The 16965-nt window shown below is 37.1% G+C and overlaps 1 protein-coding gene across 1 annotated transcript; it reads right to left on the reverse strand.

Moving 5' to 3' along the window:
- Window positions 1-4223: 4223 nt before the first annotated feature.
- Window positions 4224-5168, reverse strand: LOC122914506 (olfactory receptor 1440-like). The gene has a single exon (XM_044261120.1). It carries the CDS (start codon window positions 5166-5168, stop codon window positions 4224-4226), a length of 945 nt encoding a protein of 314 aa, XP_044117055.1.
- Window positions 5169-16965: the final 11797 nt, after the last annotated feature.

Genomic DNA, 16965 nt, shown 5'->3' on the forward strand with positions numbered 1-16965 from the left:
GTGATGTTGAAATTTTTTTTTTCATGTGTCTGTTAGCCATTTGTATGTCTTTTTGGAAAAGTGTCTGTAGACCAATGGAACAGAATAGAGACTCCGTAAATAGGCCCTCAACTTTATGGTAAACTAATCAGGAAAAAATATCCAATGGAAAAAAAGTCTCTTCAATAAGTGGTGCTGGGAAAATTGGACAGCTACATACAGAAGAATGAAACTGGATCATTCTCTTCCACCATACACAAAGATAAACTCAAAATGGATGAAAGACCTCAATGTGAGACAGGAATCCATCAAAATCCTAGAGGAGAAATTAGGCAATAACCTCGACACTGGCCGCAGCAAATTCTTTCAAGACATGTCTCCAAAGGCAAGAGAAGCAAAAGCGAAAATGAACTTTGGGGAATTCATCAAGATAAAATCTACTGCACAGCAAAGGAAACAGTCAACAAAACTAAGAGGCAACCCATGGAATGGGAGAAGATATTTGCAAATGATATTACAGATAAATGGCTGATACCAAGATCTATAAAGAACTTCTCAAACTCAACACTCACAAAACTAATAACCCAATCAAAAAATGGGCAAATTCCACTTTTTAAAAAAATTTTTTATTAACTTTTAAATTGTTTTATAAACATACAATGTATTTTTATGCCCAGGGGTACAGGTCTGTGAATCACCAGGTTTACACATTTCACAGCACTCACCATAGCACATACCCTCCCCAATGTCCATAACCCACTACCCTCTCCCAACCCCCGTCCCCGCAGCAACCCTCAGTCTGTTTTTTGAGATTGGGTCTTTTATGGTTTGTCTCCCTCCCGATCCCATCTTCTTTCATTTTTTCTTTTCCTACCCCCAAGCCCCCATGTTTTAAAAAGGATTTTATTTATTATTTGAGAGAGAGAGAAAGGAGAGGGGTAGAGGGAAAAGTAGAGACAGAATCTCAGGCAGACTCCCTACTGAGCACAGAGCCTAACATGGAGCTTGATCACAAAACCTTAAGATCATGACCTGAGCTGAAATCATGAAACACATGATTAACTGACTGAGCTGCCCAGGTAACCTTCCAAAGCCCACTTTTATGTTCACTTTCAGAAAACTACTTTCATTCACCAAAAATAAATTAGTAGAGTACTTACGAAAAATAGGACACAGGTATGTGTATAAAATGAATATTATTTTGCAATTTTGAGTTATGAAATAATAAGATGCATAGTAATGAACAAAACAATCCGCAATCTGTGCTGAATTAGGAGCAGTTAGCCTACACCCAGAGTCCTAGAAGCTATCAAACCTCCTCTTTTTCAGGCAACCCACAGAATGGGAGAAGATGTTTGCAAATGACAGTACAGACAAAAGGTTGATATCCAGGATCTATAAAGAACTTCTCAAACTCAACACACACAAAACTGATAATCATATCAAAAAATGGGCAGAAGATATGAACAGATACTTCTCCAATGAAGACATACAAATGGCTACCAGACACATGAAAAAATGTTCATCATCACTAGCCATCAGGGAGATTCAAATTAAAACCACATTGAGATACCACCTTACACCCGTTAGAATGGCCAAAATTAGCAAGACAGGAAACAACGTGTTGGAGGGGATGTGAAGAAAGGAGAACCCTCTTCCACTGTTGGTGGGAATGCGAGTTGGTGCAGCCGCTTTGGAAAACAGTGTGGAGATTCCTCAAGAAATTAAAAATAAGCTTCCCTATGACTCTGCAATTGCACTCCTGGGTATTTATCCCAAAGATACAGATGCAGTGAAAAGAAGGGCCATCTGTACCCCAATGTTTAGAGTAGCAATGGCCACGGTCTCCAAACTGTGTAAAGAACCAAGATGCCCTTCAATGGACGAATGGATAAGGAAGATGTGGTCCATATACACTATGGAGTATTATGCCTCCATCAGAAAGGATGAATACCCAACTTTTGTAGCAACATGGACGGGACTGGAAGAGATTATGCTGAGTGAAATAAGTCAAGCAGAGAGAGTCAATTATCATATAGTTTTACTTATTTGTGAAGCATAACAAATAACATGGAGGACATGGGGAGATGGAGAGGAGAAGGGAGTTGGGGGAAATTGGAAGGGGAGGTGAACCATGAGAGACTATGGACACTGAAAAACAACCTGAGGGTTCTGAAGGGGCAGGGGGTGGGAGGTTGGGGGAACCAGGTGGTGGGTATTAGGGAGGGCACGTACTGCATGGAGCACTATGTGTGGTGCAAAAACAATGAATACTGTTATGCTGAAAAGAAATTTAAAAAATTAAAAAAAAAGGCAAAAAATTACAAGAGTGTCTCCTCTGAAATCTGTGTGCATGGTATACTGCATTACCTAAGGAAAATGTAATACAACATTAAAATTAAAAAAAAAACCCAAAACCTCGTCTTTTTCTGCTAACACAGCAAAGAAAATGAATTTCTTAGGACACAGTATTTACCACTCCTTATCTCAGAGTACATCCATGCTCAGTCATAGTGCTAAATTCCTGCAGCAGCCCAGAAACCCAGGAGATAAGACATAATAGAATTAATAGATGCAGATATTTTCCCCTAGCACAACATCACATAAAGTATACTCATTTCTTTAAAAATATCAAGAGAAAAATATTAATCACATTAGGTAAAGAAAAAGAAACACACAGTGCTGTCCAGAATTCTGTCTAACCACCGAGCCTCTGTATGACTAATTAATCTCTGGACCTCTGTTGCTCCTACACAAGGATACATGTCCCATACATGCATATGTTACAGGTGAATTAGGGATAAGAATAAAAAGGTTGGTCTTCTTAGAAACAGGTCCTTTGGAGTGAAGACCCATATCACTCTTTTCTGAAGATTATATTTTTCATAACTGAGATTCTGAATTTTATATATTGAGGCATTGCTCCTGGTGTTGGCCTAAGATTATGGGAATCAGAATCTGAGGATAAATAACAAGCGTGTGCTTTCTGACCCAGCCTCAACTCTCCAGGACCTCTCTGCCTTGTATCAATTCCAACCAATGATATGAGGGGAACAGCCAAATGTAGACTTCCTTATGCACCAGAAGTTCAGCTTCTTTTATCTAATTTCACCAACTACTTCCCATTTGTTAATTATTGGAAAAAACAACTTCCTGATGGGGACTGGTCCTACTTTAAAAAATTAAAATAGTAACATAAAGACATTCTTGTTGGTGCCAAAATCAGGTATAGATCACTTTTCAGCAGAGTACCAATTTCTGGTTTCCTTTTCTGGTTACACAGTGAAGATAGATAGATGACTACAGAGATAACAGACAAGGAATTTTCTTTTCTTTCTTTCTTTTTTTTTTTAGACAAGGAATTTTCTAAGAATTTCTAATGAGCCAACTAGTCAACTAAACCTTACCTATGTCAGACATACATGTTCAGCATTCCTATTACAACAAATTTCTTTTTGAAGTTAACAAATCTTTGATCAGGTGTAGTTACTCTTGCTTTGGACAAATCCACAAATGAAGAAATACATTCATAATTTCCAGAAGTAAAAAAATAGGTTTAATCTGAGAACTAACCTAGTTAGATAGGAAAGTCTTTTTACAGAGATCTATCAATACTAATAGTAATCCCTGCCCTAACTAAAATGAGATGCTATAGGGGCATCTGGGTGGCTCAGTGGGTTAAGCCTCTGCCTTTGCCTCAGGTCATGATCTCAGGGTCCTGGGACAGAGACCTGCATTGGGCTCTCTGCTCAGCAGGGGGCCTGCTTCCCCCACTCTTTCTGCCTTCCTCCTCTCTGCCTACTTGTGATCTCTCTCTCTCTCAATCTCTCTCTGTCAAATAAATAAATAAGTAAAATCTTAAAAAAAAAAAACAAAACAAAACCGAGATGCTATAAAGACATGTACTGGTCTCCCAGCAGCCTTGACCAGTACTGGCATTTCTGATCCTTGAGGTAGTGCGCATTAAGTAGGGCTGGAATATTGAAGGTGAAGAGTCACACCACCACAACTAACTACAAAAATAGTTGTGGATTGTTTGGCCTATTCATGTATTAGGTCATAGCTGATGAAGGATGGAGATGCTGAGGTTCCAGTTACTTCTCATGCATTATCCTGTCCTTGTGCCAGTCATGGTTTTATGCTGGGAGAGTAAAGCAACTATAATTCATCCCACACTTAGGAGAGTTGTGGGTCAACATTTAGTCACCACTTTTTCTGTATGGTTTGTCAAATAAATTTCATAATTAGTAACAACAGAGAAAGATTCTCTTCTTCCATCTGTTTAGGGCATCTTTGATTTCCTTGTTCCTCAAGCTGTAGATCAATGGATTTAGCATGGGGATTATAACAGTGTATAAAACTGATGCCAATTTGTTTTGACTCAGGGAATCACCAGAGTTAGGATACAAATAAACAAAGATACCTGAGCCAAAGAATAGAGTCACTGCCGTCAGGTGAGAAGCACAGGTGTTGAAGGCCTTGGACCTGCCTTCAGCTGATGTGATCTTCAGAATGGTGGCAACAATATAACCATATGATATCATGATAACTGAGACAGACGTGAGTCCGAAGATTACTGTGAGCACAGAAGTCATGATTTGAAAGAAAAAGGTATCAGAGCACGATAGGTTTAGCAATTGGGGAAGGTCACAGAAGAAATGATTGATGACATTTGGCCCACAGAAATGGAGCTGAAGTAAGGCACACAGTTGGATAAATGAGCCAAAGAATCCAGTTACACAAGATCCTGCCACCATCTGGACACAGAGGGTGGGCGACATGATGGCGGTGTAGAGCAGAGGATCACAAATGGCAGCATATCGGTCATAAGCCATGGCTGCCAGGAGACAGCACTCAGTCAGACCCAGGCTAGAGAAGAAGAAGTACTGCATAGTGCACCCCACAAAGGAGATGGATTTCTGCTTCTTGAAGAAATCCAAGAGCATCTTGGGTGCTATAGTGGAGACATAGCAGATGTCCAGCAAGGACAGGTTACTGAGGAAAAAGTACATAGGTGTGTGCAGATGGGAGTCCACCCTGATGAGTGTGATGAGGCCCAGGTTCCAGCACACTGTCATGAGGTAGGTCCCTAGGAACACTGAAAAAAGGACAATGGTGAGCTTTGGAAATTCAGAGAATCCCAAGAGAATGAATGTCATAACTGCTGTACTGTTCCTTCCCCCAGCCATTGCATTAGTAATCCTAGGATCTGTAGACAAAGAAGAGAATAAATCTTTAAGTCAGCTGTTATCCCAATTTCTATTATCACCTTCTACTCACACTAAAAACAAAAACAAGAGAAATATTGAGCCATTTTAGAAGAAATAACTCCACTTAATGTTGCCCCTAAATAGTTACAATGGTCCCCTGCATCAATATTCCCACATGTAAAAGAAGATAATTATGCTTTTCACTGTTAGCTCACTAGGCTCTTACAAGGACAAAAGAAAGTATAACATTTGGAAAGCTCTTCTTAAAGATACTTTAGAAATTTCCGGATATGATTAGAGGAATTATAACTCCTATGTATAGCTTAGTGACTAAAAGCATAGCCTTAGATGTCACATAGCTATCTTTGGAATGTGGTTCTGTTATCTGGGAGTTTTGGGACATTTAGGACTCTGAATATGTTGTCTATTATCTTTCTACCTAACTTACTTAATTGACAAGACAAAGATAATAGAACCTACCTCATATAGTTCAGTCGAAATGAAATTAGTTCAGTTATGTACAGTGTCACTCGTGCAAATAGTAAGTATTGAGTGAAGTTGTATCATTAGCTAATATCTATGGAATATAGTTTTGAAGCACTACTTTGGCTCATGAAAAACTTTAAAAAGGTCAGCCTGGTGGTGGGTGTTAAGGAGGACATGTATTACATGGAGCATTAAGTGTGGTACATAAACAATGAATCTTGGAACACTGAAAAAATTAAATTAAATTAAAAAAATAAAGGATTGGTCATACATATAACATTCTCAGACTACAGTGGGATTAAGTTAGAAATCAGTAATAAATTGGTAATTGAAGGACCATCATATTTGGAAATTAACCACATATTTCTAAACTATTCAGAAGTCAAAAAATACATTAGAATAGAAATTAGAAAACATTTGTAACAAATATAATGAAAAATACTATTCACCAAATCTTGTGGATTTTTAAATTGAAATATAATGGGTATATATAGGATTTCACTCATATGTGGAATTTAACAAATAGAACAATTGAACATAGGGGAAAGGAAAAAAGAAAAAAGAGAGAAGCAAACCATAAGAGACACCTAACAATAGAGAACAAACTGCTGGTTGATGGAGAGGAGGTGGGCAGGGGATGGGCTAACTGGGTGGTGGGTATTAAGGAGGGCACGTGCTGTGATGAGCACTGGGAGTTATAAGTAAGTGATGAATCATTAAATTATACACCTGAAACCAATTTTACTTTATATGTTAGCTAACTAGAATTTAAATAAAAACTTGAAATCTAAAAAAGGAGAAAAAAGGAGGTATATATATACAATGGAATACTATGCAGCCATCAAAAGAAATGAAATCTTGCCATTTGCGATGATGTAGATGGAACTAGAGGATATTATGCTTAGCGAAATAAGTCAATCGGAGAAAGACAACTATCATATGATCTCCCTGATATGAGGAAGAGGAGATGCAACGTGGGGGGTTTGGGGGGTAGGAAAAGAATAAATGAGACAACATAGGATCAGGAGGGAGACAAACCATAAGAGAGTCTTAATCTCATAAAACAAGCTGAAGGTTGCGGGGGAAGGGGGGTAGGGAGAGGGTGGTGGGGTTATGGACATTGGGGAGGGTATGTGCTATGGTGAGTGCTGTGAAGTGTGTAAACCTGGCGATTCACAGACCTGTACCTCTGGAGCTAATAATACATTATATGTTAATTTTAAAAATAAATAAGTAAATAAAATATTTTAACAGCAAAAAAAATTAGCAATGGAAAGGGAGATATAATTAGTTCCTGAAATTGTTACAATGGATATGCTAAACAATTTCATGTCAATAAGTTTTAAAACTTAAAATGTACAAATTTCTAGGAAAATGTAACTTGCCAAAGTGACTCAAAAAGGAATCAGAAATCTGAATATTCTATAAACACTAAAAATTTGAATCAATACTGAAAATCTTTCCATGAAGAAAACCCCAGGCCCAAATGGTTTAATCAGCAAGTTGTACCAGGAATAAAGGAAAACACAGGGTCCCTGGGTGGTGCAGTCAGTTAAGCATCTGCCTTCGGCTCAGGTTATGATCCCAGGAACCTGGGATCAAGCCCAAATTGGGCTCCTTGCTCAGCAGGGAGGCTGCTTCTCTCTCTCCTTTTGCTTGCAGCTCCCCCCACTTGTGCTCATTCTCTCTCTGTCAAATAAGTAAATAAAATTAAAAATAATAATGAAAGAAAACAGTAATTCCAATTATACACAAAACTTTCCAAAGTATAGAAATTTAGACCAATCTCCAATTCATTTTTGTGGGACTATCATAACTTTGTACCCAAACCTGACAAGAATGGAATAAAAATGAAACAGTATAGCCATATTGACTTGTATGCACAGATTAGAAACATCTTGAACAAAGTGTTGACAAACTGTATCTAACAGCATATAAAAATAATAAAGCATGAACAAGTTGTGTTTATTTCAGAAAGGCATGGTTGCCTTAATATTAGAAAGTCACTTATTGTAATTCACCACATTAAGAGATTAAAGAAGAAAATAATATAATCACCCTAATGGATTTAACTAAAAAATTTATTCATGATTTTAAAAAATTAGCAAAGGGGCGCCTGGGTGGCTCAGTAGATTAAGCCGCTGCCTTCGGCTCAGGTCATGATCTCAGGGTCCTGGGATCGAGTCCCGCATCGGGCTCTCTGCTCAGCGGGGAGCCTGCTTCCCTCTCTCTCTCTCTGCCTGCCTCTCTGCCTACTTGTGATCTCTCTCTGTCAAATAAATAAATAAAATCTTAAAAAATAATAAAAATAAAATAAATAAATAAATAAATAATTAGCAAATAAGGGAACTATTTTAACCTTGCTGAGGATATCTTACAACCAACCTCAGCAAATTATATTGTAATGGTAAAATAATGAAAGAATTATCATAGAGTTCAAAACAAGGACATAAAGCTCACCGTCACATATTTTATTAATCTTTGCCTTAAAGACTCTAGCTAGTGAAACAAGTGCAGAAAAACAATGAAATTTTAAAAAGTCAACTTTAGTGAGGTATAATTCACATACAATAAAGTATATCAATTTTATGCAGTTGACAAATTTGCTCACCCATTAGCACACCACCATAATCAAGATGTAGGACATTTTCTTCCCTCCAAAATATTCCCTTATGCCTTTTTAAAATAAGTCCTCTCTCCTACCCCCTTAGGCAACCACCAATCTGCTTTCTTTTTTTTTTTTAATTTATTTTTTTTTCAGCATAACAGTATTCATTGTTTTTGTACCACACCCAGTGCTCCATGCAATCCGTGCCCTCTCTAATGCCCACCACCTCGTTCCCCCAACCTCCCACCCCACCACCACTTAAAATCCCTCAGATTGTTTTTCAGAGTCCATAGTCTCTCATGGTTTACCTCCCCTCCCAATTTCCTCCAACTCCCTTCTCCTCTCTAACTCCCCATGTCTTCAATGCTATTTGTTATGCTCCACAAATAAGTGAAACCATATGATAATTGACTCTCTCTGCTTGACTTATTTCACTCAGCATATTCTGTCACTCTATGTTAGGGGATCTTCACTAGATTTTCTAAATAAATGGAAACAAATTGTATTTACTCTTTTATGTCCAGTTCCTTTCATTTAATATAGTATTTTTGAATATTCATATAGTTGTGTTCATCAATAATTTGTTCCTTTTAGTGTCTGAATAATATTCTATCATACATATATACAACAATGTGTTCATCCATTCACCTGCTAATGGATATTTGAATTGCTTCTAAATTCTAGCTATTATAAATAAATCTTTTATGAATTTTTATGTGCAAATAGTGGTGTAGACAAATGGTTTCATTTGGGAGATAAGTACTTTGCAGCTTACTTGCTGGATTATATGGTAAGTGTTTATTTAACTTTAAAAGAAATTGTCAAATTGCTTTCCCAGTATGTAATTTTTTAAAAAGTTTTATTGAGCTATAATTAATATACCATACACTTCACCTAAATGTGCCCTTTTCACTGCCAACAACAGCTATGAGAATTTCAGCTTTGAGGATAAGATAGAAATTATATTTTTATTACCTCCATGGGATCTGGTTGCTTTTATAGAAAATCCAAAAAGAAACTAAATAGCAATATGAGAATTAATCATTATTCCCACATGATCTGAATGTCTACGTAAAAAACAAAAAAGGACTATATAGATATCTCATTGCAGTGAATAAGCATTTAGCAAAACCAACATATAAAAAATGATGTTCAAAAGTTAATGAAAGAAATCACTGTCATAGAGATTAAGTTCAGGTTTGAGGCAGCAAAAAACGGGGGGGGGGTAACAATATACTCTGAAAACACAAAGACAGAAAGAACAGCTTTTTAGAAAGTAGGTAAAATAAAGGACCTCCTGCGTGTCTCAGTTGGTTGAGTGTCTGACTCTTGGTTTTTGCTCAGGTCATGATCTCATAGGTTGTGGGATTGAGCCCCACCCTGGGCTCCATGCTCAGCATGGAGTCTGCTTGACATTCTTTCCCTCTCCCTTTCCTTTCCCACTACACTTCCCCTTCTCTCTAAAATAAATAAATAGATCTTTTTAAAAAATAGAATAAAATAAAATAAATACCCTCCAAAACAAAAACCTAGGCAAGAAATGGGCAGAAGTTATGAACAGACATTTCTTCAAAGAAGACATAGAAATGGCTAACAGACACATGAAAAAAATGTTCAGCATCACTCATCATCAGGAAATACAAATCAAAACAACAATGAGGTGTCAGCTCACACTGGTAAGAATGGCTAAAATTAGCAACTCAGGAAACAACAGATGTTGGGGAGGATGCAGGGAGGGGAACGCTCTTACATTATTGATGGGATGCAAACTAGTGCAGCCACTGTAGAAAACAGTATGGAGGTTTCTCAAAAAGATAAAAACAGAACTACCCTATGACCCAGCTATACATTACTATGTATTAACCCAAATCATACATAGTGATTTGAAAAGGCACATGCACCCTAATGTTTGTAGCAGCAATGTCCACGATACCAAAACTATGGAAAGAGCCCAGATGTCACAAATATGTCACAAATATTACTCAGCCATCAGAATGAAATCTTGCCATTTGGAATGATGTGGATGGAGCTAGGGTGTATTATACTAAGTGAAATAAGTCTGTCAGAGAAGACAAGTATCATATGATTTCACTCATACGTGGAATTTAAGAAACAAAACAGATGAACATAAAGGAAAGGAATGAAAAATAAAATAGGATAAAAACAGAGAGGGAGACAAACCATAAGAAGCTCTTATCTATAGAGAATGAACAGAGTTGCTGGAGGGGACTTGGGTGGTGAGATGGGGTAGCTGGGTGACGGGCATTAAGGAGGGCACTTGATATAATGAGCACTTGGTGTTATATCTAACTGATGAATCACTAAATTCTACCCCAAAATTTATAATACATTATGTGTTAACTAACTTGAATTTAAATAAGACAAATAAATAACAAATAAAAGAACTCAGAGGTCACCATATATATTAGCTCGTCTCATAAATGTCTACCAGAAGATGCACTTGAGCCAAAAAGCAAACAACAAAAATGGTATATGGAGAAAGTAATGTGATCATAAATACCATTTTACTTAAAATCTTACCCCTATGTAGATACAGTCAGTAAATAAGACTGGAGAAAAAACACACTAAAAAGGAATTGTTTAAAAGTCCACATCTTATTTCTACAACTTACTAAACTCTATGCCCAGAGTGTCACTAAGTAATACATGAGAAGTCTCAAATGAAATACTGATTTCTACAGTCTGGGGAGGAGGGAGAAAATGGAACACAGACAAATTAGAGACAGGAGCCCCCTGCATTTTGCCCATTGTCTTGCACCGGGACAAGTTACCCAGATTCATCAAGCTGGGTTATTCTATGTGTTGCTTTCCTAGCCTTTGTAATACAAAGGCAGGGGAGGGAACCACCTGCACAGCTATCCCTCTGATCTTTCTGCAGCTCACCCATCAGCCTGAAAATTATCCCCCTAAAGCAGAGTTTCTCAACCATGGCTGTGCATTAGAATCATCTGGTGAACTTTTCAAACCCTCATGGATCAGACTGCACCTCAGATTTTAAATCAGCATTGCTGGTGCTGGGAACCAGGCACCCGTATTTGCTAAAGCCCCACAGGTAATTTCAACATCAGTCTCCCTTCAACGGGTATAAAAATTGCCCTGAGCATCTGCTAATGCACAGATGACTGGGCCCTACCTCCAAGAATTTCCTAGGTAGTAGGTCAGGAATGGAATCTGAGAATTTGCTGTTGGAATGAGTTTTCAGGTGATGCTCACACGGCTGGTCCCAATAGTATACTTTGAAAACCACTTTTCTAAAGATTAGATGAATTAAGTGACAGTTTGTTGCTAGAGCATGGGCAGCTGTCTGAAAGCCAGCAGAATGGTTGAAAGCAGTTGTATCTTAGGAAAGCAAGACCACACTCAGCACCTACGTTTTTTGTAAACACCTCCAATAGCTCACATACTGTAGAGGAGGGGCACATGTTTGTTAAAGGAATGCTTCAGCATTTGTCAGACCTTGAGATTAAGATAATGCTTCCAATTGATATTATGATTTATTTCTATCAGGGCATAAATCTTCCAACAAGGTAGAAATACGAAGGATTTTCTTTAATATTGGAAAATGATCACAATCATGGGACCAAAGGAGAAATTTAAGAGGTTCTTTTACTCACTGAAATATTATCATCCCATTTTGGGGAGAAATTATATTCCTGTTATTTATAAAAAAAACAAAAACAAAACAGTCTCTTATGGTTTGTCTCCCTCTCTGCTGGAAGGAAAGTGGATGGGTGTATGGGATAACTGGGCATTAAGGAGGGCACATATTGTGATGGACCCAGGGTGTTATAAGCAATTGATGAATTATTGAAATGTACATCTGAAAATAATGATGTATGATATATTGGCTAATTGAATTTAAATTTAAAAAACCAATCTTCTATCATTGAAGGGGGAGGAGAGTTTGAGTTTCTCTAAGACAATACCTGGAGCTAAAATGGGGAAAATATCCAGTATCTCTGTGGGCATCACTGTGTATCCTTACAACTTCGGGTGAACCAGCCTCGGGGGTTAGGGGACCCAAAAATCCTGAGATGGTAACTTTCCCTTGTAATCTGAGGGTATTGCTTTAAAGGAGATTGATTTAGCAGAGGTCTTTGATGTAGCAAATTGTGTCACGGTGATTTGTAATGTTCACAATAACAGGTTAGAAATTACTGCCTGGCATAAACTTCTTAAGCTTCTTAAGTTAGCAAAGTTGTTTCTCGTTATGTGCTCCTTACAATTAGGGAATGGAGGAAGATAAGAAGGAAGAAAAAAGTGGAAAGAAGTACATATTTAGAAATTTAAAGACCAAACCACTTAAAACTTAGGACATGCTAGGGAACCAGACCAATGCTAAGGAACATTTAGCTCATTGATTCCTAAAGTTCTTCATATTTCAGGATTTGGGGTAGGGATTGGGCTTGGGTTTGTTCACTTGTAGGTCATATGCTTTACATCCTAACTAGCCCTTAAATGAATTTAATTGGAAACAAAAAGCTATAAAATGTGAAATAAATATTGATTCTTAAACCCTTAAGCATTATGAAATGAAATATGCTAATTTGATCATAAAAAGACTTTGCATATAGACAGATTTGGAACATCAAACAAACAAATCAATTGTTAATTTTTAGGGTACAGTATTATAAATGTCTGCCCTTTTGTTTATCTGTTTTCATCAAATATAATAATAAATAATACTTTTTGACCACACTTACTATTCTAGTCCTTCTTCTAATATATATATTAACCAGGTAAGCCTTACAAAAATCCTATTTTAATATTAGACACATGAAGTTAAGAGATTTGCCCAGGGTCCCAATGCCAAAAAGTGGCAGACTTGGGAGCCCACTCAGGAGGACTGGCTCTGGGGTTAGGCATTTAATAATTAACTATTCTTTTTTTTTTAATAATTAACTATTCTTCAAATTTATATAAAAAGTTTCTGTGTCTTTCATCTTTATTTTCCTAGTTATTAACATTGAACTACTTAATTGTTTATAAGTTGCTTAAAGCTTCAAGATGATTCTTAAAGTTTAAACAAATAAGAGTAGGTAGTAGATCACATTGGCCTAGTATCAACTGTAGCTGAAGTAAGTGACCTCTTGCATCAACTATTACAATGATTAATATCCACTTTATTTTTAAAAATTTTTTAATTTTAATATCCACTTTAAAGATGGGTCTGGAAAGATGGCAGTCAAGGACAATTTTTAACATTTCCAAAAGCTATATAAATTGTATATTTATGCAAAATAATGCCATCAAATTGTTTTGGAATAAAATTGTATCAACTCCCTCTGGCTACTGCATTTCAGGCTAAGCAACAGTTTCTATTATTCCTAATGAATATAAATGGGAAACTAAATTAATTACTGAGAAGCAGAGTATACTTGGCTCCACCATTTACCAACTTTATGATGGTTAGCAAATCACATCACCACTATTTGCCACCATTTCTTCATTTGTAAGGGAGGAATGACCATGACCTCATTAGGTTTTTGTGAAAACCTATTTAAGTATGGTATGTAAAGTATGTAATAGAGTGCTGGTCACAGTAAGCTCTTGAAAATGGGTTTTTATATTAATAATAAATGGTAATAATGATTATATCCTAAAGGTGTTTTCCAAAAAGTTTTTACAGGGAAAAAGCAGAATTATATGGTAATGAAAATCTGGGGCTCCTTGACCTATCAGAAAACCTCCATACCCTCCACCCCTCATTCTACCTATTTGTCAATGACCGAAATTCCATGGGAGATGTTTTTCTTTCAGTTAAAATATCTTCGATTCTGTTAACATTCAAATAGTCCCATGGGGATAAGGAAGAGGGAGTATAGTTATCACGAGAAAATAAAAAAGTAAAAATAGTAATTGAACCTTGGATGCATGAGGTCTCTGAATTGAATGCAGAGGAAACCAGGGTTGCATGAAGAAAGCAAGCCAACAGTGCCTGGGTGGCTCAGCTGGTTAAGCATCTGCCATGAGCTCAGGTCATGGTCCCAGGGTCCTGGGATCAAGCCCAGGATTGGACATGCTGCTCCCTCTGTACCTCCCCCACTCATGTTTTGTCTCTCAAATAAATAAGTAAAACCTTCTTTAAATAAAGAAGAAAGCAAGCCAAATTTTCCCATTCTGATTTTACCCACCCAGGTATTGTAGATGTTCTGACAGGTATATCTTGGTGAAATCTGAGAGGCACTGCTACCATGGCTGCCTTGTCCTGGACCTGTGCCTGGACCTGTGCTGTCTTCTTGACTGCACCCTATATGCCCAGATGTGCACAGAGTTCTCTAGGGATTTGAAGGACACAAACATCACAAGATGAGCATTTCAGAATGGGTATGTTTACTTCCCCTAGGTCCTACTAGCCATTGCTTCAAGAGAGGTGCTTCCAACTCAAGATTCTCTTAAAGGTCTCCTTAGGGTCTAGTGTGGCAAGAGAGGAGGTAATTAACAGAAGGCATTGTTGGCATCTAATTAGTCTCCAGAGTGAGGGATGGAGAAAACACATAGAGAAATGTTCCCAGCTGAGTCCATTTCTCTGCGCTATCATGTGCCCCTCATGACCTAAGTGAATCAAATTCTAATTTTTCTTTCTAGACTTTCAGAATCAGGAGCTCTACGAGGGGCTCTTAATGCAGGGAGATCATATCACTTATTATCCAAACTGAACAACCTTGGTCATGAAAAAAGAATTATTGATAATCATGTCAGGACAATAGGCATAAATCAGGATTGTTCCAGGCAAACCAGATTGTATGCTCACCCAATATTTGAAGCTTTTATCAAAACAATCATTCATTGTGGTTTTGGTGATAATGTATTGAAGCTCTGGATAGACCTGCTTGGGTTGAATTCCGACTTTCTTACAAACTCTATGACCTTGACCCTTTTACTTAATCTCATTGTGCTAATCAGCAGAAGGGAGGTGATAAAAGAACAACTAGCTGAAAGAATTGTGGTGAACCTAAATGAAGTAAATCTGTACAGTGCTTGGGAGTGCTCCATAAATGTTAGCAATCTTCATTGTTGTAATTTCCCCATTTTTGTTTATATTTTACCAAAAAAAGTACATGTTATATACACAATTCCCTGATATTCAGCTTTTGTTACATGATGTTATTTTTAATTTTATTTTTTTTAATTTTTAAATTTTTAAATAAACATATCATGTATTTTTATCCCCAGGGGTACAGGTCTGTGAATCGCCAGGTCTACACATTTCACAGCACTCATCATAGCATATTCCCTCACCAATGTCCATATCCCACCACCCTCTCCCGTCCCCCCTCCCCCCAGCAACCCTCAGTCTGTTTTTTGAGATTGAGTCTTTTATGGTTTGTCTCCCTCCCAATCCCATCTTCTTTCATTTTTTCTTTTCCTACCCCCTAAACCTCCAACATTGCATCTCCACTTCCTCATATCAGGGAGATCATATGATAGTTGTCTTTCTCTGATTGACTTATTTCGCTAAGCATACTACCCTTTAGTGCCATCCAGGACATGACATTATTTTTGTATGTATTTAAAACTTTATAAATTATGTTTTAATAGGCTATATAATGTACTGTTCAAATTTTTAATTTAGTTAATGGTTTTCTTACTGTATCAGACCTTCTCTATATATTTTATTTTTTCCCATTTTATTTCATTTTTTATTAACATATATTATATTATATTTATTATATTATATTATATTATATTATATTTTGTGGGTCAAAGTGTACATGTATTTTATTTTTTTTTAAGTATAACATTTTTTTAAAATTTCTTTTCAGTGTAACAGTATTCATTGTTTTTGTACCACACTCAGTGCTTCATGTAATTCTGCCCTCTCTAATACCCACCACCTGGTTCCCCCAACCTCCCACCCCCCACCTCTTCAAAACCCTCAGATTGTTTTTCAGAGTCCATAGTCTCTCAGGTTCACCTCCAAATTTCCCTCAACTCCCTTCTCCTCTCTAACTCCCCTTGTCCTCCATGCTATTTGTTATGCTCCACAAATAAGTGAAACCATATGATAATTGACTCTCTCTGCTTGACTTATTTCACTCAGTATCATCTCTTCCAGACCCATCCATGTTGCTACAAAAGTTGGGTATTTATCCTTTCTGATGGAGACATAATACTCCATAGTATATATGGACCACATCTTCCTTATCCATTCATCCCTTGGAGGGCATCTTGGTTCTTTCCACAGTTTGGCGACCGTGGCCATTGCTGCTATAAAGGAAACATCAACAAAACAAAGAGGCAACCCACATGGGAGAAGATATTTGCAAATGACAGTACAGAAAAAAGGTTGATATCCAAGATCTATAAAGAACTCCTCAAACTCAACACACACAAAACAGATAATCACATCAAAAAATGGGCAGAAGATATGTACAGACACTTCTCCAATGAAGACATACAAATGGTCATCAGACATAGAAAAAATGTTCATCATCACTAGCTATTAGGGAGATTCAAATTAAAACTACATTGAAAAAAAAAGAAATTTTGAAAGAAAAAAAAAACTACATTGAGATACCACCTTATGCCATAAATGTTAGAAGAATTATTGATAGTTAGAATGGCCAAAATTAGCAAGTCAGGAAACAACATGTGTTGGAGGGGATGTGGAGAAAGGGGAACCCTCTTACACTGTTGGTGGGAATGCAAGTTGGTGTA

Source organism: Neovison vison, chromosome 7, assembly GCF_020171115.1.
Source record: "Neovison vison isolate M4711 chromosome 7, ASM_NN_V1, whole genome shotgun sequence".
Classification (NCBI taxonomy): Eukaryota; Metazoa; Chordata; class Mammalia; order Carnivora; family Mustelidae; genus Neogale; species Neogale vison.

Excerpts from the sequence above, each read along its gene's own strand:
- LOC122914506 (XM_044261120.1), bottom strand. The coding sequence starts at position 5,168 with ATGGCTGGGGGAAGGAACAGTACAGCAGTTATGACATTCATTCTCTTG.